General features: G+C 40.8%; 1 protein-coding gene across 3 annotated transcripts in view; it reads left to right on the forward strand.

Moving 5' to 3' along the window:
• Positions 1–23,766, forward strand: part of CTIF (cap binding complex dependent translation initiation factor) — a 484,134-nt gene that overhangs the window by 152,133 nt on the left and 308,235 nt on the right. For all 3 annotated transcript variants that reach the window (XM_027869083.1, XM_027869084.1, XM_027869085.1), the window contains exons 5-6: positions 9,963–10,036; positions 17,805–17,880. In XM_027869083.1, coding sequence (XP_027724884.1) covers positions 9,963–10,036; positions 17,805–17,880 — 150 coding nt within the window. The remainder of the gene's footprint in view (positions 1–9,962; positions 10,037–17,804; positions 17,881–23,766) is intronic.

The raw sequence follows: 23,766 nt of genomic DNA on the forward strand, positions 1-23,766 counted from the left end.
ATATTGAATAAATCTATAAAACTCTTGTGCACTGAACATCATCTTAGGTTTGATGGGTACTTGTTACCACAGCCTCTGCCCTTGAGGAGCATTTAAGCTAGTTGGGAGACAAAATGAACCACAAATACATATATAAAAAAATAACTGCCCACAGGAGGCATTGAACACTATAGAATGAATGGGATGGGCTGTGGTGAGGACATTAGGGGAAAGGTCTGTGGTCTGGGGTGGTTCAGAAAGTTTTAAAGGACTTGATCTGGGCCTTCGTAGATGAGTAGGGATTTGAGAGGTGGCCCAAGCTCAGGGCAGTTAGGTGGCGAAGTGGATAGAGCATCAGACCTGGAGTCAAGAAGACTCCATCTTGGTCATTTCAAATCTGGCCTCAGACACTTACTAGCTGTATGACCCTGGCCAAGTCACTTAACCCTGTTGGCCTCAGTTTCCTTATCTGTAAAATGAGCTGGAGAGGGAAATGGCAAACCACTCCAGTATCTTTCCCCCAAATGGGATCATGAAGAGTCACAACTGAAACAACTGAATAACAGCCAAATTTGGGTGCCAGGCATTCCACAGCATAAGAGCCTTACTTGGGATCATAGATTCAGAGCCCAAAGGGACTTTAGAGGTCATTGTGTCCAACTCCCTAATTTGGGTATGAGGAAACTGAGGCCTGGAGATGTGCAGTGCCCTGACCTGGGTTACACAGCTGATAAGTGTCTGAGGCAGCATTCAAACCTAGGTCTTCCTGACACCACCTCTAACACTTTATGCCCTCCACTTGCTGCCTCTTCTATCTACCATGTTTAGGAGCTGGTTAGACCACAGGGGTGTCTCTGCCTAGAGCCTGCGTGAGAGTTGGAAAAAGAGGCAGTCAGAGTAACTGTGTGACCACTTTTTATCAGCAGTAGCAAGCAGGGCAGGCTGCCAGCCTCATCCTCTCCTGTCACAGTCCGGAATGAATACAAATACAGGCCACACTGAAAACCAAACAAACAAACCTAATGAGCGAAGAGAAAGTGTTTTACAGGGTCAGGGATTGCTTGGGAAGTACAGTTAACTCTGGCTGCAGCCATCGCTTCCCACCTCTCCCTAATCTGTTTTAATTAGAGAAAGAAAATAGGAAATGATTGGGGGCCTGCAGGAGTCAGAAGAGCACATTACCCCAAGAAGTTTTCTCTTGGAAAGACACAGGCCTGGAGAACCAGGATTGGCGTTTTCTTGTTGTCGCTTCGGATAGAGACGGAGAGGACTTCACAGCTTCAAGGTCCTGTTCGTGGGACACTCTCGGCACACGTTTCCCTGCTATGCTGCTTGTCTTTGAGTCTCTAGACTCAAGCTAGAACTTGCAGAAGCCCTATCATTTGTCTACTCTACCCAATTGTACAGATGAGGAAACTGAGTCCCAGAGAAGGGAAGTGACCTGTCCAAGATCATATACCTCCCAACTCCAAGTATCTTCACTAGTTGTTCCCCATGTCTGGATTGCTATCCCTTCTCATCTCTGCTTTCTGGATTCCCTGGCTTCCTTCAAGTTTCAAGTAAAATCTGCCTTTCTCTAGGAAACCTTTCCCCATCTCTCTGTTGATTATTTCCACTTTATCTTGCTATAGTTTGTTTGTACATAGTTATTTGCTTGTTGTCTCTTTCATTAGACTATTAGCTCTTTGAGGGCAGGGACTGAGTTTTACCTTTCTTTGTATCCCCAGTACTTAGCACAGTGCCTGGCACATAGTAGGTGCTTAATACATAAATGTTCCTTGACCGACTGACTGACATCACACTGCCTTGTGATGATAGGATGACAGGATCATAGAGTTAGACTTAGAAAAGATTTTAGTGGTCGTCTCATCCAACCTCCTCAATTTACAAGTGAGGAAACTGAGTCCCAGAGAGGTAAATTGCTTTGGTCATGCAGGTGGTAAGTAGCAGAACCAGGATCCCCCTGCCCTCTACCAAATCCAACTCACTTTCGACTTCATTATATACATATAAATCACTTAGCACAGTGCCTGGCATATAATAGTTGCTATATAAATATTAGCTGTTATTATGATTATTAAACACCAGTTCTATGTTAAATGATGAGAACTCTTCTGTAGGGGAATGTAGGAGAAGGAGAAGATGGCTGTAGAGAAGCTGAGGAGAGAAAAGTAACATGAAACAGAGAACAAGATAAAACAAGATTGAACTCTGGTACAGATTGTGAATACTGTAAGATAGGGGTGTCTGACACACTGCAAGAATGTTGACATTCCCACCTCACCCCCAACCAGATTAAAGTCTAATTGGGAAATATTTAACAAAGTGAAATAAAAATACAATGGAACATGATATTAAAATGTGGTTTTCTGAGTCAGTGTGTAGCCTGCAGGGATCCCTATGTACAGTTTAGTGACACCACCCTTCTCCCCATTGCTATTTGAATTTGACACCGCTTCTCTAGGAGTTCAGGGAAGCGTAGTCATCGAGCATCATTTCATGGTGGAGGTACTGATAGAACCTGGGCTTTGGAATCTATATAGGTTTTTTGATGGGTAGAAGGGGAGAAGAAAGAGTGTTTCTAATATTTTCCCCTTGAAGCTGAACTTGAGTGGTTTCTGTAGCATAGAGGTTGGGAGCAGAGAACATCTAGAGGCTGGTAAAAAGCCATCTCCATATGCTGAGGTAGACCGTAGGATATTTGAAGCTTCTGGGTTGTGGGTTTTCCAGTTCTAATTTCAACAATAATGGACTATTATGGCTGAGTCCCAGAGGGTGTAGATGGTACTTGGGGCATTATATCTACTCACTAGTTTTGTTACCCTGGATAAGTCATTTCCTCTAATCTAGTTCTCTGTTTCCTAATCTATAAAATGAAGAGATTAGATGATCTCTGCTATCCCTTCTAGCTGTAGTGTCTTCGATCCCATGGGTTGAGACCATGAAGAATGAAGGCCCTGAAGAACTGTCTAAGTTTGGTTTTTTTTTTAGACTTTATCTAAAATTTTTTTCTTGTATCAGAACATTGTTGGGTCAAATATGGCTTCTGTAAGTAGGTCATTAACTAGGACTTGACAGTGTTTTGTAACACAAAGATGTTTATTGTAATGGTATTGTAATAAGGTTTGACACCTTTCTTCCAAGGAGTTCTTAGCACTTTTTTTTTTTTACCTGTTGTTAAATCAACCCTTTTGAGCAGTAGGAGCAAAGACAACCTGTTTATAGGTAGACGATTGGTCCTGAGGTATTTACTCACTAGGACAAAATGCCTGATTTAAAAAAAAATTCCCTTGCCTACTGTTTGGCAAACAGACAACAACAACATCCAGAGGTTACCAGTCGGGAAATTATGGTAATATCTGGGTGTTACTGTGCTGGAAATACCAGTAATGCCCAGTTATTACTCCATAGAAAACTGCAGTTATATCCAAATGTTACAGTATTAGAAATAGATATTAGTATTAGAAATAGATAAAGCCCATGTGTCTACACATGGTATTACAGGATGGCTAGGTGGCGCCATAGTTCATAGGAGTGCCTGGCCAGGAGTTCAAATGTGGCCTTAGACACTTAGTAGCTATGTGACCCTGGATGAGTCACCTAACCTTGTTTGCCTCAGTTTCCTCATCTATAAAATGAGCTGGAGACTGAAATGGCAAACCACTCTAGTATCTTTGCCAAGAAAACCCTGAATGGGGTCACGAAGATTCTACGTGACTGAAAAACTACTGAATACCAACGAAACAACAGTCTAGGTGTTACTCTGCTAATAGCAACAGCAACTTCTGGGTGTTACTATACAGGAAATTACAATAATGTATGAGTAGGTCAGATGCAATAGCAATAACTAGGTGTTATCATGCAGGAAGCTACAACAATGTCTGGGTGTCACTACACTGGATGTAACAGCAGTGTCTAGGTGTGTGGTCATTTTGTTGTTTTTCAGTCATTTTTCCGATTGTGTCTGACTCTTCATGACCCCATTTGGGGTTTTCTTGGGAAAGATACTGGAGTGATTTGCCATTTACTTCTCCAAATAATTTTATAGATGAGGAAACTGAGGCAAACAGGGTTAAATGACTTGCCCAGGGTCACACAGCTAGTAAGTATCTGAGGCCAGATTTGAACTCAGGAAGATGTACCTTCAGTGCAATGGAAACTGCAATGCTGTCTGAATGTTACAGCACAAGAAACAGTAATAAAAATAATAATACCTTATATACAGGAAACTAGAACAATGCCTGGGTGTTAATACCTGCATACAACAGCAATGTCCTGGGGTCACTGGAGAGGAAATACTAGTCAGGTACAAGTGTTACTGTTAGAGAAACTGAAATAACGCCTGGGACCTGGAAGTCACCGTTCTGGAAGCTTACTACCTTAGAGTTAAATGTGCAGGAGGCATTCATAACATATACTCTGTGTAGGATGCTGCAATGATGCCTGCGTCTTTCTATGCAATTAAAACAGAACTCAGTTTATATACACCTTTCCAGGAATACATCTGCTGTGTAACTCAAGGCCCACCTGTTATAAAAGCCACAAATATTTTTGGAAGGGGGTACAGAAGTAGGGGGCTCAGTCAATCATTCCTATTTACTTTGCCAGTGGTCATGGTCACTTGGCTCACTCGGGGTCTCCAGGCCAAAAAGAGTTTAAGGTCCCTTGCTGGACATGCTGCCTTGGTGTAAGTCGCATTTCTCTGTTTGTCTTCAGTATTTGTTAAGCACTTGCCTGGTTGGGGTTGTGGCGTCTCTGTCAGCTCTTAGGGATATATATACTCTCAGATCCTCCAGTGAGGTGACATTGAACTTCCTGGGATCCTCTCTTTTCTCTGCCTGCCAGCGCAGGAGAAACAACCCAGGTTTCACCCCCTGAGGTCAAAGCTGAAGATTTATGTCCCTGTCTCTCTTCATTGCCCTTGAGCGACATCCTGATTTATTGTTATGGCTTAATTTTTCAATCTCAGGCTTGGCTGTAGACTTGTCACCCCCTGCTGTAGTTGGGTCCAGCACCCTGCATAGCCTTCTGATTACAAAGCAGAGCCAATTTAATTAGCTGGCAAGCATTCCTGGGTCCTAGCATTGTGTGGAGGGGGTTACATGAGAAACAGAAGACAGGGTCCCCTTCTGTGAAGAAGAAAGCAATGTATTAATGATGACAAGCATAGAGGATTGTGGGAAATAAGCTAGGTGTGATGATGGTTATAGAGAAAACCTGTACAGTGGAACCTTGAAGTGACTCTAGGCTGATGAAATTAGAGATGGGACAGCATAATTCAATTCAGCAAACATATATTAGTCACCCAATATGTAAAAGGCATTGTGCTAGTTAGACGCAGAAAATTTAAAAACACAAAAAAACAGTTCCTGCCCCCAGGATCTTACAGTCTATGAAGGGGGTGTGACGTGAACAGAAATAATTATAATACAGGGTCACGTATGATGGGGACTAAGGAGTGATTCAATCAAAGTGCTCTAAGAAAATTCAAAGAGGGAGGGAACATTTTAAGCTGAGGTGCCAAAGAAGAAAAGAAAAAGGAAGGAAGGAGGGAAGAAGCAATCAATTATGTGGCTTTCATGCAGAACTACAGTAGGAGAGATGGTTAAACTATTATTTGCTCAATCTGTATGACCTTGGTTTTCTCATCTCTAAAATGAGGGAGCTGCATTTGGAGACCTCTGAGATTCTTCTACTTCTCTGTGATGTTATTTGAGAGCTCAGTGTTGCAGTTTTTCTCATCTTCTCCTTCTGATCCTGAAATATGTTGGTGTCACATCAGGGCATGGAGTAGCTGTCTAGGGGGGCCAGGACTAGGAATCTAGGCAAGCAAGTGAGCTAGGCAGGTCTGGACAAGTAAGGGGTTCAGGTCAGGGGGTCATCAAAAGTGACATCAGAGAACAGAGTTGATGAGCTCCCATCCTAGGGTAGAAGTTGTTTTCACTTTGCTATTTTTATCCTGCCTGCTCAATGTGGGCTTCTCTCAGTTCACAGATGTTGTTTGTGGCCAGAGTTAGAGAGAGAGAGAGAGAGAGAGAGAGAGAGAGAGAGAGAGAGAGAGACCTTTGGATGAATCTTGATCATGACTAAAGTAGAAATGCTAGAATTATGTTATAAATAGGGATGGTACAGGGCTTAGATAGTGTAAGGATAGGGCCTTCCAAATTCTCTCAATCACAGAGTTGATAATTGAGTAGGACTTGCATTCATGATGAGTAAAATGTAGGAACTAATTAGTTAATTTGAAAGTATTTCTTAAATAATCACTCATTTTTATATAGCAATTTGAGGTTTTCAAAGTACTTTACATACATTGTTTCATTTGATCTTTACAATAATTCAGTGACGTAGAGATTTCTTTTATTATTATCTCTATTTTAGAGTTGAGGAAACTGTAAAGTTAAGTGACTTGACCAAAGTCATCTGATTAATGACGGAACCTGGCATCTATTTGAGTTCTGCCTCCCAATCCAATGTTCCTCAGCTGCACCAAATGTTACCTCTCTTCTTTGTGCTGGGGATACAGGGAAGCATTTATTAAGTAACTTAGATATATATTAGGTGCTTAATAAATACTGATTAATTGATTGGTCTAGCATTGGTCTTATAGCAATTGATCAGTTACAAAAATGAAATGGTTCCTGCCCTCAAGGAACTTACATTCTGTCAGAGAAATAACATGTACAAATATAAGGACATATAAAATATATTCAAAAGCAAATGAGAGACTTTCAAGGGGATGTATTAGCCTCTGAGAGGGTGGGGGAGGAGTCAGGAAAGGCTTCATGGAGGATGTGCTATAAAGGAGGCTAGAGATTCTCATAAGTGGAGACAAAAAATGAGTGCATTCTGTGTGGAAAGGCACAGAGATGGAACATAATACCATATGTGTTGTTGTTCCTTTGATGGGAACAGAAAGAAGGCCAGTTTGGCTGGACTAGAGAGTGAAGGAGAATAATTTATAATAAGTCTGAAAAGGTAGGTTGGAACCTGGCTGTGAAAAGCTGTGAGTACTCTGAGCTGTTTATTAAATGAATAAATATAAGAGAAAAATACATTCATTGCCTTCAAGGAGTAATAATATCTTTGCTTTATAAATAATATCAAGGGAGGGACCATTTTTTAGTTATTTTTGCATCCCCTGTAGTGCTTAGTACAATGCTTGATACTTAATAGGCACTCCATGAATGCTTGTTGAATTGTCTTAGACAGTAATTAAGTGCTAAGCTCTAGGGTGAGAGGTATCCGTAGGAAAACTGGAAAGATCTGGGTTGACGTCCTATGCTGAGATATGCTGGCTGTATGACTGACTCTTGGAAAGTAACTTAGACCTCTCAGTGCCCCTGACAAAACCATCAAACTGAAAGTTCTAGAACATCTGCATTGATAGAAGGAGTTTCCTAACTGAGGAATTCCCTATAGCAGTGAAATCACAAGTCTGGACGAATATAAAAGCTTGTGGGTACTGACTTAGAAATTCAATAAGATTTCCTAGGGGAAAAAAAGAGATCATTGCAGGCTAGTATAGTTGGGAAGAGCCTGAATCTGCTATCGCAGAGCGGCTGCATGTTGCAGAGTGGTGGGAAATCAGATCAGATGTTAAAATCTTGAAATATAGAAGGAAGGTCTGGAGAACTAAGAAGAGCTTTTAAGTAGAGAGTGAAGGAAATGGGGAGCCATCGTAGCATCTTCAGCGAAGGAGCAACATAATAAAAGTAATGTTCTAGATATTACTGTTCTGTTGGTAGAATGGTTTGGAGGAGGAAAGATAGTAGAGGACAGGTGGTCAAATAAGCTGTATTTACAGCTTATTGGGAAAAAAAAAGGGAAGAAAAAATGGGAGAAAAAAAGACCTATATTGGGATAGCATTGGGACTGGATAGGAACAGGTGAATCTGAGAGACCACATGAGGTTGTCATCAAAGATCACAGGCTTTTACACCTGGAAGAGACCGTGTGACCTCATTTTAAAGATGAAAAACTGAAATCAAGATAATTTAAGTGAATAATTCCAAAGTCATACAGGTGGTAAATTGTAGAGCCTAGGGCAAACCCAATGCTCTTTCTCTATACAACAGGGTCATGTGGTAACAGAGAAGGTAGAAGACAGGAATAAGATGAGAATATCAACATCATAGTGTTAGAGAGTATTTTAGATCTGGAAGGGACCTTTGTTGTTGTTTAGTCATTTCAGTTGTGTTTGACTTTTCATGACTGTATTTGAGATTTTCTTGGTGAAGATACTAGAGTGTTTTGCGATTTCCTTCTCCAGCTCATTTTATAGATGAGGAACTGAGGTAAAGAGAGGTTAACTGACTTGCCCAAGGTCATGCAACTAGTAAGTGTCTGAGGCCAGATTTGAACTCAGGTCTATCTGACTCCAGGCCTAGAATTCTGTTCACTGAGCCATCTACCTGTGCCATTGGCATGGAGGTGATGGTTAAACTCAGCTCACCAAGGATAAAAATGTAGAGAGAGAGGAACATAGGACCGGGAACAGAGACCAAAGGGACATTCACAGCAGACAGTAGAGGAGGATCCCAATGGTTAGGATCAGAGAACAAGGAAAGTACAATGAATTTAAAGGAGGGACAGTCACCAGTATCAAATGCTGCAGAGAAGTCAAGAAGGAAACCTGAGAAAAGAGTATGGAGTTTGGGAAGAGAGAATTCACTGGATTTGGAAACCAAACTCCTGGTGGTTAAAAAATGAATGAGCGTGTAAATGGAGACATTGATTTCAGATAACTTGTTCTTGGAGTTTGGCAGCAGGAGGAAAGAGACCAGAAAGTAGGTAGAGAAGACAACAGGATCAAGAGAGTGCATTTGTTTGATTTTGTTTTTAATATTGGGAAATCCAGGCATGCTTATTTGTAGAAGAGGTGGTGAAATACTAGAGAAGAGAGGAATTAATTATTGAATTGAGGGCCTGGTGGAAGTGGGAAGAATCCATTGATTCATGTCATCGAGAAACTAGAAATTGTAATATTGGGGAAAAGTTAACAGGGAACCCCAAATGTCAGCCTCTTGTAACAGAGATTATACTAGCCTTGCAGATAGCCACCCACCCAAGGATGCTAGACATTCACATCAGGACCTACTAGTCAGCCATTTTGGGTGAGTTCCTGCTGTGTGCTTTGTCTACTACAGAAATCCTGTGGAATACAGATATGGGGCTGGTCACAGCCCACGGTGATGGGGTGATATAATTTCTATTACTGCATATCTCAATACAAATTTTAAAAAATAATTCATTGCACTACCTCTGAAGATGACACATAGGGTACATCAGACTTGGCAGCATTCTGGTTTTAGGTGGAGATAATTCCAGTATAGAAACAATTTCCTTTTTCTTGTCACCTCTGGTGGAAAGATCCATTCTGAGCATCACAGTTTAGGAGTGACATTAAAAAAACCAGCGTACATCCAAAAGATCCATATGGTCAGGATCACAAAGGTACTAGAGACAATGACATAGGAGGATCTGTTGAAGGAACTGGGCATGTCATGGCTGTCTTCAAGTTTTTGAAAGGGACTCACACATTGAAGGGGGATAAGCTGTGTTCTGTTTGGCTGTAGAGGGTAGAATTGTTACCAGTGGAGGGAAGATGCAGGGAAGCCAATTTCACCTTGATATAAGGAAAAAAACTTACCACCAGCTAACCATCCCAAAGTGGAATGGGCTAACTTGACAGGTAATTATTTTCTTTTTGCTGGAGCTTTTCAAGTGGAAATCAGGTGGCTACTTGTCCCAGATGTTGGAGAGGGTGTTCTTCTGTAGGGCTGGATTAGATTAGATGCTTTAGAAGCCTCCATTCTAATGATGACATTTCCTTTTTCTGAAAGACAGAAGTGTGTGCCATAGAACCTTGGCAGGTCATATGTTAGGGATTGTCCCCTAAAGGGGTGAATGTAACTGGTCTGTTATCACACTTCGACTCTCAGAATAATGACTTCCTTCTCTATGTCTGTCTTCTCTTTCAGAACGGCAACAAAGACAACTCTATGGACATGTTGGGCACTGATATCTGGGCTGCCAATACTTTTGATTCTTTCCGGTAAGCTCCCCTTTCTTCCTGTTTTAAGAGAATGATATTCTTCTGTTCTCCCCCCCCCCCACACACACACACCCCCTACAGATAGTGAATTCAGTACTTTGCAGACAAATGTTCATCTTGCCTCCTTCCCTCTTGTCCTAGCAAAGACATAAGAACTTAGACCTCAGCAAAGGCTGGATGGCCACTTATCAGCACTAATATAGAGGGAATTCTCTTTCTGTCACAAATTGGACTTAATGACCTCTCTCTCTTGAGTTCTTTCCAGCTCTGACATTTTGTGAGTTGGAGTTCATCTGCTTTCATGGCTCTTATGATTCCCAGTGGGGCTATGCTGAGCTAGGTAGAAGGAACAGGTTTAATAGGAAGCATAGGCAGGGGCCTAGAAGAAGGGAGAAAGAAAAATTGGAAAGGAAATAAAATGTAGATGAAGAGAGAGAGAGAGGTCAGTGAGGAAAAAGAAGTAGAAGCAGAAAGAAAAGGAGAGAGAGAAAATAGGATGTAGGTGAAGAGGAAAGGGAGAAAGAAGAAATAAGGCAAGGAAGAAGGAAGAAATAAGAAGGGAAGGAAGAAAAGCAAGGGCAAGTAGAGAGGAAAGGAAGATTGGAGAGAAAAGGTGGGAAAGTCAGTTAGCAAAAACTGATTAAGCATTTGCTTTGTTTGTGGCACTCTGCTGGGTCATGGAGAAAGAATACAGTCTCCACCCTTAAGGAGCTTAGATGAAAAAGAAAAGATTAGAGGAGAAATAGGGAAGGGGGAAGTGAGAAAGAGAAAAGATGGTATCTGGTAAAAGCGGTTAGAGAAAGGGAAAGGAAAAGAGGATGTGACTGACAAAGGTAGTGTCACCCCCACAGCAATGCACCATAGGTTCCAGCCCCTACTTGAACTTCTCTCTCAGGAAGTCATTTAAATTACTTGCTGTGTTGTTTAGTCAGTCACCTGTGTCCAACTCTGTGTGACCCCATTTGGGGTTTTCTTGACAGAGATACTAGGGTGGTTTTCCATTTCCAGCTCGTTTTACAGATGAGGAAACTGAGGCAAATAGAGTTAAGTGACTTGCCCACCATCGTCACATAGCTAGTGAGTGTCTGAGACCGAATTTGAACTTAGGTCCTCCTGACTTCAGGCCCAGCCTTATCCACTGTGCCACCTAGCTGCCCTAAGTTAAAAAAAAAAAAAAATAGGAGATTATTTAGTTGCCCTTGATGAATTCAGTTCACCTGAGCCAGGTGAGCGACATCCTCCAGATTGAAAAAGCTAGGGGATTTGATTGCAGTGTCCCTCACTGTCACAGGTGTTTGAAGGAAAAAAAAACTGGAAAATGGGCAAAGTGCCTCAGGAGCGAGGAAGGGCGAATGCACTATCAGTTTTCAAAAAAGGGAGAAGAGTCTACAAACTGTAGAACACAGAATTTGACTTTGATTCCTGGAAAAATTCTAGAATGAATCATTAAGAGATAGTAAACATCTAGTAAAAGAAGTGGTGATTACAAAGAACTGGCATGAATTTATCAAGAGAAGGGCATACTTTATTTCCATTTTTGACAGAGTTTCTAAACTACCCTAGATTTTGGCAAAGCCTTTAATAAAATATAATCATTCTTGTGGAAAAGATGAAGAGAATATTAAATAGTAATACAATTAGATGAATTTGCAACTGGTTGAATGATCAGACTCAGAATATTAATTAATGGTTCAATGTCAGCTTGGCAGGAAGTCTCCAGTGAAATGTTTGACCTTGAGCTGTTTTACATTTTTATCAGTAATTTGGATAAAGTCAAAAATTGTATACTTATCAGTTTTGCAGATGACACAAAACTGTGAGAGGCAGAATAGAAAAAAATTCTAAGCCAGATTGAAACACAAAGCTTAATCTAGTAAGATGAATTTCAGTAGGGATAAATGTAAAATTTTCTACTTGGGTTAAAAAAATAAACTTCACAAGTATATGGAGTATTCATAAGTATAGGATGGGGAAGGAATGGGTAGATTATACTTTGAAAAAAAGATCTGAGGGTTTTAGTAGACCACAAACTCAGTATTAGTCAGCATTGTTATATGGCAGCCCAGAAAGCTGATGTGATCTTGGACTACATTAAGAGAAGCACCTGTTATTCTGTTATTCTGAATACCATCCTGTTTATTTAACTTAAGATTCTATTAGCATTTTTGGCTGCCATGTCACACTGCTTACTCATGTTGAGTTTTTAGTGTATTAAAACCCTTAAATAATTAACTGTGGTCTAGTTCCATGTCCTCAATCCTGGGACTTTTACAATTGATTTTTTTAATCATTGTTTAAGACTTTGCATTTATCTCTATTTCATTTCATCTTCCTCCATCTGGTCCAGTGTTCTAGCTCAGTGCTAGAACTGTGGGTTGCAAGTGGAAAGAGTTTAAGAAGCCCTGCACTAACTCATCCACACCTTTGGGTACTTATTCCATCATCTAATGATCCCTGTCATCACAAATTTAATAGCATATTATCTACACCTTCAGGCTACTTAATGACACTTTTTTTAACAGAATAGGTTCAAGGGAAGCACCTTTACGTACCCCACTAGAAAACTCCTCATATGTCAACATCAGTCCATTAATTACTATTCATTTAAGTCCAATTCTTCTACTAGTTCTGAATTCTGTTTATTATCTCACCTCTTTATCTTGTATACAGTCTTGTGAGACCATGCCAAATGTCTACTGAAATCCAGTTATCCTTTATGTGGGGTTTTTTATTAACCAGTTTTGTAACCCTGGATATTTGCTTGTCCTGAGTTCTGCATCCCCTCTCCGGTATACCACAAATTCACCAACAGTGGCTCAGTAACCCAAAACATTCAGAAGTCCTGTCAGTAGCCTAGTATGTAATTGTCCAAGATTTGATGTTGATTTGAAGTTATTGAGGATTGTGCCAAGCTTAATCTCCTCACTTATCTTGGGTTTCAATTCCCCATTATCCATTTATGTGCTATATTTCTCAGCCTGAAGATAATTCTCCTTAGTAAAGGTAACAAGAACCAAAATAGGAGATGAGTAGTTGTACCTTCTCTCTCTAATCTGTAATTCATGATCCTCATCATCATCCCATCTACCCTTAGCAGTGGCAGACTTTCCCCATACCTCAAACATAGCATTAAAGGTCATTGCAGTTGACATTAGCATTTATCATGTCTCAGGGAGTTCTGAGCTCTAGCATTCCCTGACTGCCTTTCAAGAAGTTGTCAGCTCTTCGTAACACACCATGTCGCTCAATGAAAAAATGGTTTTTAGAATTAGATTTTATTCTTAAAAGAGCTCAGTTTAACTAGTTAAGCCTTTATAATCAATCAACAAATATTTATTAAGCACCAACTATGAGCCAGGCTTTGTACTAGGCACTGAGGATACAAAAATAAAGAATGAAACAATCTCCATTCTCAAAGAGCTCATATTCTAAGAACCTACTATGTGCCCAGCACTAGGTTGATCACGGGGCGGGGGGCATAAACAGCATGGGGGCTGCCCATTAAGAGCTAGGAGCAGAAATTGGGGAGAAAAAGAAGACATAAGCATGAAATGATAGATAACATATAATGAAGAGCTGAAATACGTAATATGAGCAATTCAAGAACAGGTTGATAAAGAGAAGCTTCTTGTGTGTCAACTTCAGGAAGCATGAAAAGAATTAGAGAAGGAGTTATCTAATATGGGCTGAACTTATCAGGGAAGGTGGGATTTCCCAGAGATTCACAAAAATCTTACAGCCCCCTTAAGAGGCAGTTTTCAAATGAGGAAACTGAGTCACAGAGAATGGAAGAGATTTAGTCCATTATCACTGGCCAAAAATATATATATCTTTTTCATGAAGAGGGTAAATTGGAAGGAAAAATAAGGCCACCAAAGCGATCCACACCTATTGCACAAATGAGTCATTTTAAAAAGAAAGTCCATTTAGGTGCATCTTCAGGGGAGAAAATATTGCCTCTCTCCCTGCTCAAAGCCATAGCAGCATCTCCTGGCCAACTCTGATCACTCTGAATTCCTGCAGGTGGGCTTGCTGGGATCAGCCAAAGTCTACCAGACTCTCAGAATTTCCATGCAGATTCACGACTCCCTGGCCAAGTCATGGTTCACCTGAGTTTACCTAGGAGCAACTGTCTATAAGAGAGGGATGTTGCCATCTTGTGGCTTTGCCTGGAAATTTCGCCTTTTCCAGACTTATCTTGGAGCAAGAATGTAAAACTTGGAGATTCCATACAGCAACAGAAGTCCACTGGGAACTTCATCCCATTGGAAAGAATATTGACCACAAGGATCAGCTATTTCAGAGCAACCTGTTCCTCCTACACAAATTCCAAAAGCTCTCAAATAGTTTGCATAGCGCTGGGACACAGATATACATCAGCCATTTGTGCAGAGTTGATTGGCCCATCGCTCGCTGCTGCTCTGAAGAAACCAGAGAGGGCTGGTATTGTTTATAAGGCTGTGATGCCAGTGCATGATGAAGTCCAGCACATTCTGGTGCCAAACTGCCGGCATGATACAGTGGAGAGAACACTTGCTATGGAGTCAGAAGGCTTGGGTTCCAGTCCCATCTCTGATTCGGGGGAGGGGGGATGAACTAGATGACTTCTGAGGTTGACTCTAACTATACATCTCTGGCTTTACACCTGCCTGCCCATATAGCACCTCCCCAGTGTTGCTTTCCTTCCTCTCTGACTTTGCTCTTGTTTTTCCCATTACCTGTAATTACCTGGAATGCCCTGTCCACCTACTTTCACCTGTCAAAACCCTGTGCATCTTTTAAGGTCCAGCTCAAGCACCACCTCTTCCAATGAAACCTTCCTGATTATGCTAGCCAGAAATAATCTCTCTTCCTTCTCTGAAATCCTGTAAGCCTGGCCAGTACAGTGGATAGACTATTGAACTTAGTAGAGTCTAGAAGACCTGAGTTCAAATCGTGCCTCAGATACTTCGTAGACATGTGACCCTGGACAAGTCACTAAACCTCTTAGTCTCAGTTGCATCTGTAAAAGGTGGATTATAATAGCTCCTATCCTACAGACACTTAATAAGTGTTTTTTATTGGTTGATTTTTGGGATAGTTAGGTGGCTCAGTGGATAGAGCTCCAGTCCCAGAGTCAAGAAGATCTGAGTTCAAATCCAACCTTAGATACTTACTAGCTATCTGACCCTGGGCAAGTCACTTAACCCTATTTGTTTCCATTTCCTCATCTATAAAATGAACTAGAAAAGGAAATGGCATACCACCCCAGTTTTTCTTTTTCTTTTTTTTTTTTACCAAGAAAACCCCAAATGGGGTCACAAAGAGTTAGACATGACTAAAAAACATTGATTGATTTAACATGTCCTATAAAATCATCTTGTTATTACTATAATCCTGCTTGTCAGCACTACAGCTTATCAGTTTCTCTCCTAAAATGTGTCACTCAGAGATGAGTACAATCCTCCAAATGTGATGTGAACAGAGTAGAAATACAGAAGCATCATTACTTCCTAATTGTAAATTGTTCCTATCTTCATTCAGCCTACAAGATTACATTAATTTTTTTGGTTACCCCATCACATTTGTCATCTTTTATTTGCCTCAAGGTCTAACGCAGTTCTGTGCATAGAAGAGGGGCTCATGAAATAATATTGTTTAAAAGAACGAATGGACCGATTGTCCAAGATTTGGAGAGGAGCATTAATCCCAGTGAGTGAGATTACTTGTTGGTTGAGTTCATAGACTAGAGGAGACTGGAAGGTCCTCAGTGAGAAAACCTGGATATATCATGCTGTGCTGTTGCTTTTCTTAGGTATATAAAGCAGCAATTACAGCAGTGATATTGGTGTGAATGCGTCCCAGGCCTAAGAATGCCATCCATCCTGGGCATCCACACTTACCCAAGAGTAAGATTGTTTAGTGCTGATATTATGGGGGTTAAAGAACTACAGAGTAGTTTGTAGTCAGGCCAGGGAGGAATAGTAGGAAACGATGCAAAAGGCCCCGACAACTCAGAGAATAGTAGGGGCAGCAAGATTGAACCCAAAGCCATGTTCAACTTAATAAACATTTATTAGGCATCTATTCTATGCCAAGCAAGGTGCTAGAAACACAAAAACAAATCAATTCTTGCTCTTCAAGAACTTGTGTTCTACTGGGAGGGGAGAGATACAAAATGAATGCAAATAAATATAATGCAAGGAAAATATATAATTGGGGAGATCAAGGAATGCTTCATGGTGGAGGTGGCACAAGCTGATCCTTGAGTGAAGACAAAGATTCTGAGAGATGATGAGGGAATTCATTGCAAGCATTAAGGATGACTTGCACAAACATATAGAAGTGGGAGGAAGAGTGTCAGTTTTGGAGACCAGTAAGAAGTTGCGTAGTCTACTTTGTCTGGAATGTAGAGTGTGTGGAGGGGGATATATGAAATAAGACTAGAAAAGGAGCAGCGAGTGAGGTTATGGAAGGTCTTAATGCCAGACTAATAAGACACCTCAGAGAAGTCACTTTGTTCCTGCATTCTTTGTTTATTCCGTCAGTTTTCCAATTTTTGTGACTTCTTGACCACTTCAGATTTTCTTTCATGATCGTGGTTCCGTGCAGGCAGGGTGTGATAGAAAGACCATGGGATTTAGAATTAAAAGACTTGGCTGAACCATATACTAACTGTATAGTGTTAGGCAAATCCCTTCACCTCTTCTAGCTTTAGTCTTTCTGTCTGTTAAATGGGACCAGATTTGAAAGAAGAGGAAAAGGAGGGAGGGAGGAAGGAAGGAAAAAAGGAAAGAAGGAAGGAATCCATAAGACATCACCATCAACATCAATGAGTTAATGCAATCTTGGGCTATATTAAGAGAGGCTTACCTGGAAGGTATAGGTGGGGACAATGTCTCCGTGTTCTGCCCTGGTCAGAGCACATCAGGAGTACTGTGATCAGTTTAAGCAGAATACTGAAAAACTCTCAAGCATGAAAAAGGCTAGCAGAATGTTGAAGTACCACTGTTCCATGCGTGTGAGCATCATTTAAAGAAACTAGGGATATTCAGGCCATGGAAGAAAAGGCTCAGGGAACATGCAATGACTCTTTTCAAGGATCCAAAGGCCTATCTTGTGGAGGAAGGATTAACATAATTTGTTTTGCCCCAGATGGAAGAACCATTATCCATAGATGCAATTTATGAAGAGACCAATTTAGACTTAAAAAAGGGAAAACTAACAATCTGTCTGAAAGAATAATGGGTTGCCTCAGGAGGCAATCAGTCAGTAGGTTCCCTCTCCTTGTAAGTCTTTAGATAGAAGTTGGATGATCACTTTTCAGGTATCTTACCATTAGGGTTTCTTTAGGGTATGGGTTTTCTGCACAAATACTTCCAACTTTCAGGTTCTCAGATTCTGTGAACTCTTCATTGAGAAGAGGCAAGGTAAATCCCCGAGTTGTTATTGTCCTAGGGTTGTCTTCTACTACAAATGGGCTGCGCAGCCCACAAAGATAGGTACAGTCTGTGCCTCGTGAGGAGGTCAAGTCTTGAAGGCATATCTGCTGTGAATAAGCCATAGAGAGGTGATCACCACTGAGGCAGCAGCCTGTACCCTACAGAGGACTCTCATGGTTCTTAAGAATTTTGGAGAGGGTGAAATACGGTTTTCACACAATCTAGAAACACCTCCAACCATTACCCTTCTCTCTCCCTTTTGTGGATTGTACATGCCAGATGGGAACAAAATGGAAGTTTTCATTCTTTTTTTTCCTCTTTCTCTTTTGTTCTTGCTTCGGGCTCAGATGTGGAAAAGGGAAGCTGGAAGATGGGGAAGGAATCAACTTGAACGACATAGAGAAAGTCCTCCCTGCCTGGCAGGTATGTGCACAGACAGGTGGTGCCTGCTGTTGGTCGCCCCCATTGGTGAGGGGTGCTGAGTGAATCCTGTTCTTTAGGAAGTCATTCAGTAGTGTTTGGTAGAGTTCTACGTACTGTCATATGTGATAAATGTTTTAACATCCTGACACAATGCTAGCTATGGTTTTCTGTGATGATGATGAAATTGACTAACCTGTTTTTGGTAATTGTTTCTTCTCCCCCCTCTCCAAAAAAAAAAAAAAAAAAAAAAAAAAAGACCATGTAAGCAGGCCAAGGCATCACTCAGATGTTGTACCTTTGGCCTGAAATAGATGAGACTGGGTCAGCCACCTCATTGATGGAGCATTTTTCAAGCACAGTGTTGGGGTGAAGGGATTGTTGCAGTTTCTTAAGTGGGTGTAATTAGTTTTTAAGCTTTTAAAAAATTTAAGTTGTCACTAACACCTCCAGTTGCCTGCGGTACTTGGTAAACCTCAGGAGCTGATTTGTTTCCAATTTCTGAATCAGGCCAAATCCCAGTAGGTGGAGAAAAGCTTGCAAACACAGATCTCTGCATCCTCAAAGGATCTAAGGATTCACAAAAGCAGTAGCAAATGCCAAGGGGGTGCATATGTGTCCTTCTGAGAGTCATTCAGTGCAATAGGCAGTTCTGGAAGGGATTATGAATAATTGTGTTGTTCATCCTGACTCCCTACCCCTTCATACCATGTGCATATTTTACTTTATTTAATTTATTTTTCCTGTTCATCCTTTCCTCATCTTTTATTCCCTTTCTCCCTTTTCCTTTATTATCTTCCCCCCAATATATACCTTAGACCTCCTAATGGCATTCAGAGGCATTGTTTCTTGACTCAACTGGTGGCCTTCAGACCAAGGACGTTGCCAGTCTCTGACTTTCTAACACAGCAAGCAGGGCTGAAGTGCTCTTTAGTATTGAGCGCTACTCAGACATTCCTGTGATGTGCCAGTGGCTGGGTTATATCATCTGTGGATCTCAGACTAAGGAGGACAGCCTGACCTGTTGTCTTATCCCAGCTTCCCATTTCCGCTTTTACCCATATCCTTATGCTATTTAGCACCATCCCTACAAAAGAAGGTGAAGGCTCAGGCCTGTTGGCTCTACCTCATCCTTACCCCTGGCGCTGACCCTCCCTGTTTTATATACACAGATTATCTAGTCTAGAGGTTCTTAACCTGGGGTCAATGGACCAAACTCCATGGATAGATTTCAAAGGAATGTGGGTGAGGAAAACATCACATCTTTATTTTTGCTAACCTCTAACTGAAATTTAGTATGATCTTCAGTTTCTGAAAACACTATTCTGAGAAGGAATCCGTAGGCTTCATCAGACTTCCAAAGGCATCCTTGAGGGGCAGCTAGGTGGCGCAGTGAATAGAACACTGGCCCTGGATTCAGTTTTGAACCGGAGTTCAAAACTGGCCTCAGACATATAACACTTACTAGCTGTGTGACCCTGGGCAAGTCACTTAACCCCACTGTCTAACAAAAAAAAAAACAACCCATAAAAAATAAAAAAAAACAAAGGAATTCTTGACACAAAAAAGGTGAAGAATCCCTAATCTGGTCTATCCCTTTCACTTTATAGATGAGAAAACCCAAGGCCTAGAAAGGTTAAGTTGCCTACGGTGACATGGCAGTTAGTGGCAAAGCCAAGATTAAAACCTAGCTGTCCTTGTTCCCAGTTATGATTACACCTTCATAGGCTGATTGTAGTTCAGTGACTTTAATTAATTGACAAGTATGTTCTGAGTGACTGTTGTGTACATAGCGGAGGATACAATTCTTATTCTTGATATATTGTTTCAGAGTGGATTTTGTGGTACTAGCAACAAAACAAAAGTAACGAAAGCATTCTAGGAGAGACCAATGTTAATCCACAAAGCATTTATTAATTAAGCACTTGTTTTGCCAGGCACTGTGGTTGGCCTTGAGTCCATAAAGATAAAAATAAAAATTTGAGTCAACTGCAGATTTAATTCCTCAGTTGAAAATCAAATATTAATTTAAGTAGGATATCTATGACTTTATAATCTCCCACATAGCCTAATACAAAACCCTATTTATCCACTAAAATAAGCCTCTTTTCAAGTACACAGGGCTTAAAAGATACTAGTGAGATCTCAGTGGAAATCAAAAATTGAGCCTAGGTTTTAATTTCCTTGGCCTCTCTTTTCCTATTCCTGGTTACTTTGATTTTCTTGAGAAATTCTGTCCAGCAGTAAGTGGGAAATTTTTTTCTTTACGTGTTTACAACTGGCAGGTGCTGATGTTGTCTTAGTTAGAGAGACCAGGGTTGCTGAATGAACCAGGAGGCATTTGAAGCTCTCATGGCCTTGAGGCCCCATGTGGCCCTTTGGCAGCATTCAAACCTCACAGATTTGTTTGGAGTCAGTCCAAGAGCCGCACTTGAGGATCTAGAGGGCCACACGTGGCCTCGAGGTCAAAGGTTCCCCACCCCTGGTAGGGAAGAGCCAGTTTCAAAGAGGCAGTACTTGAGTATCCTTGTCAATTTATCCTTGGTGAACATGATTTTGCCCAGTTCAGAATGACTATCTTTCTAATAGGAATTATTCCACTCCCCAATGATGCAAGCACCTAGAAAATTCAGACATTTTTCTTGATTTGGGGAAAAACTGCCAAGCAAGAGTTCTTTAATATAGTACTGTTGTGGCTGGAGAGGTCTTGGCTGGATTCTCGGCCCATCTCTTCCATAAAGATGACTATGCTAATGAGGAAGGAGTTCATAGTCCTGTGATCCTCAGCACCTATTGTCTGTACCACTTATTTAGCATCTAGTGTTGACATTTGTTGCTATTTCCTTCTAGTATTGCTATGTTACTTCCATGCCCCCTTGAGAGCAAAGTACTGTATCATACCCTTGAACATCACCACCAGTGCCTAGCCCATGTTAAGTGCAAGTCATAATTAAACATGGAGGCTCCATCACTTTCTTAATTATGGATAAATCAACAAAACAAACCAAGCCCTGATTTTGTTAGCCTTTGCCAACTTTTGAGGTGTAAGTGCTTACACTGAAACTTTAACAATCAGCTCTCAAGAAAACTCCTGGCAGGAGACCTAGGTTCTAGTCCAGGCTTAGTTTCTTTATCTGTAAAATATGGGTAGTAACAGCTGTCCTGCCTCTTTCACAAGAATTTTGTAAGATAAAATGACATACGTGTGAAAGGATTCACTGGACCGTGGAATTTAAATCTTGATAAATCCTGGTGCTTTTTTTATTTTTTGGCTAGCTTCCCTAATTTTTCAGATAAGGAAACTGAGTCCTAGAGAAGGGAAATTGTTTCTCTCAGGTCAAATGTTTGCCAATTGATAGAGTTATCCAAGACAGTTACTCAAATGCTCACTTAACTCAAGTGCCCGTGTAGGTTCTTGGCTGCCTTTTGGGCCAAAAGAACATCCCACCTCAAGGGTAGGAGGGGAACAAGGGCCTAGCCATCTTTTTTTTTCCCCAATTTTTTATTCATTCTAGCAGTCTTTTGCACATTTCTCTGATAATGACTTGCATGGTCCTCTAATAGATTGTGTGGTTAATATTCTTGCAACTTTTCCACCAGGAAGGAGAAATGGGCCCTAAGCCTGAATTTGTCAGCCTTCAAGCCAACCTGTGGACCTCAGTCTGAAATGTAGACTCATTTTGTTAAGGGATGCATGGTCTATCCTGCCCCCTAGTGGTGCCTCAGAACAACTACATCCCCTGATGTTAAGAAAGGCTCAGAGTGCCGAGCTGTGTGCCCTACTCATTGGTGGAACTGAGTTCAGGTTGCCATCTCACTGCCTTGACTTCATTTCATGGCAAACTGTCCTGGGTCCCATCACCAGCTGTCTCAGTTGAAGGTGACCATGTGGGAACTATTTCTAGGTGAAAGGGTGGATGTCTTTAGAGGAGATGTGGCTGATTCTCAATAATGTTGCATTTATGATATTGTTTTCAGTAGCTGCAGGCTATTGCAAGAGCCTCTTTTCACCTTCTTTTCTTTCTCTAAGAGGGTATGAGATTTAATAAAAATATGTTCCTAGATTAGGAACCAGGAAACACGCCTTATAGAGCATTGAAATTTACTGTCAAAAGATGTGGGTTTAAGTCTGTGCCCTGCTATTTGCTTCATTATGTGACTTTTAGTTCATCACTGCTTTCTGGGACTGTCTCCTCATCTCTAAAATGAAGGGATTAGACTAGGTGATCTCTTAAGTTCTTTTTTTTTTTCAATGGTAATTTTTATTTTTTTTTTGTTTTCAACATTTATTTCCACAAGATTTTGAGCTCCAAATTTCCACCCCATCTCACCCCTCCCCCCACCCCAAAATGGCATGCATTCTAAATACCCCTTCCCCTAGTCTGTCTGCCCTTCTATCTCTCCCCCCCTTCTCTTATCCCCTTCCCCTTCAGTTTTCCTGTAGGGCAGGATGGATTTCTGTACCCCATTTCCTGTATTTCTTATTTCCCAGTTGCATGTAAAAACATTTTTTTAAACATGTGTTTTTAAAACTTTGGGTTCCAAATTTTCTCCCTTCCTCCCTCCCCACCCACCCTCATTGATAAGGCAAGCAACTAAATATAGGTTATATGTGTGCAGTTACGCAAAACACTTCCATAGTAGACATGCTGTGAAAAACTAACTCTATTTCCCTTAATCCTATCCCGCCCACCCATTTATTCTATTCTTTCTCTTGACCCTGTCCCTCCTCAGAAGTATTTGCTTCTGATTACCCCCTTTCCCAGTCTGCTCTCCTCTCTATCATTCCCCTACTCTCTTGTCCCCTTCCCCCCATATTTTCCTGTAGGGTAAGACAGATTTCCACACCCAATTGAGTGTGTATGTTATTCCCTCCTTAAGTCAAATCCTATGAGAATAAGATTCACTCATTCCCTCTTACCTTCCCTTGTTTCCCCTCCACTGTAAAAGCCTTTTCTTTTCTGTTTTTTTTTTGTTTTTGTGGGATAATTTACCCCATTCTACCTCTCCCTTTCTCCTCCTCCTAGTATATTCCTCTCTCATCCCTTAATTTTATTCTTCAGATATGACCCCTTCATCTTCAACTCACCCTGTGCCCTCTAGATATCTATCTATATACGCACGTATAATTTTTTCCCCTCCAACTACCCTAATACTGATGAAAGTCTCGTGAGTTACAAATATCATCTTTCCATGTAGGAATGTAAACAGTTCAACCTTAATAAGTCTTTTATGATTTTCTCTTTCCTGTTTACCTCTTCATGTTCCACTCAAGTCTTGTATTTGAAAATCAAATTTTCTATTCAACTTTGGTCTTTTCATCAAGAATGCTTGAAAGTCCTCTATTTCACTGAATGACCATTTTTTCCCCTGCAGGATTATACTCAGTTTTGCTGGGTAGGTGATTCTTGGTTGTAATCCTATCTCCTTTGCTCTCCGGAATATTATATTCCATGCCCTGCGGTCCCTTAATGTAGAAGCAGCTAAATCTTGTGTTATCCTGATTGTGTTTCCACAATACTTGAATTGTTTCTTTCTGGCTGCTTGTAATATTTTCTCCTTCTCTTCTCTGGAATTTGGGTACAATATTCCTAGGAGTTTTCCTTTGGGGATCTCTTTCAGGAGGAGATCAGTGGATTCTTTCAATTTCTGTTTTGTCCTCTGGTTCTAAGATATCAGGACAGTTTTCCTTGATAATTTTTTGAAAGATGATGTCTCGGCTCTTTTTTTGATCATGGCTTTCAGATAGTCCAGTAATTTTTAAATTCTCTCTCCTGGATCTATTTTCCAGGTCAGTTGATTTTCCAATGAGATATTTCACATTGTTTTCTAATTTTTCATTCTTTTGTATTTGTTTTACAATGTCTTGATTTCTCATAAAGTCACTAG

Source organism: Vombatus ursinus, unplaced genomic scaffold (genome assembly GCF_900497805.2).
Source record: "Vombatus ursinus unplaced genomic scaffold, bare-nosed wombat genome assembly UNPS02014791.1, whole genome shotgun sequence".
NCBI classification, from domain to species: domain Eukaryota; kingdom Metazoa; phylum Chordata; class Mammalia; order Diprotodontia; family Vombatidae; genus Vombatus; species Vombatus ursinus.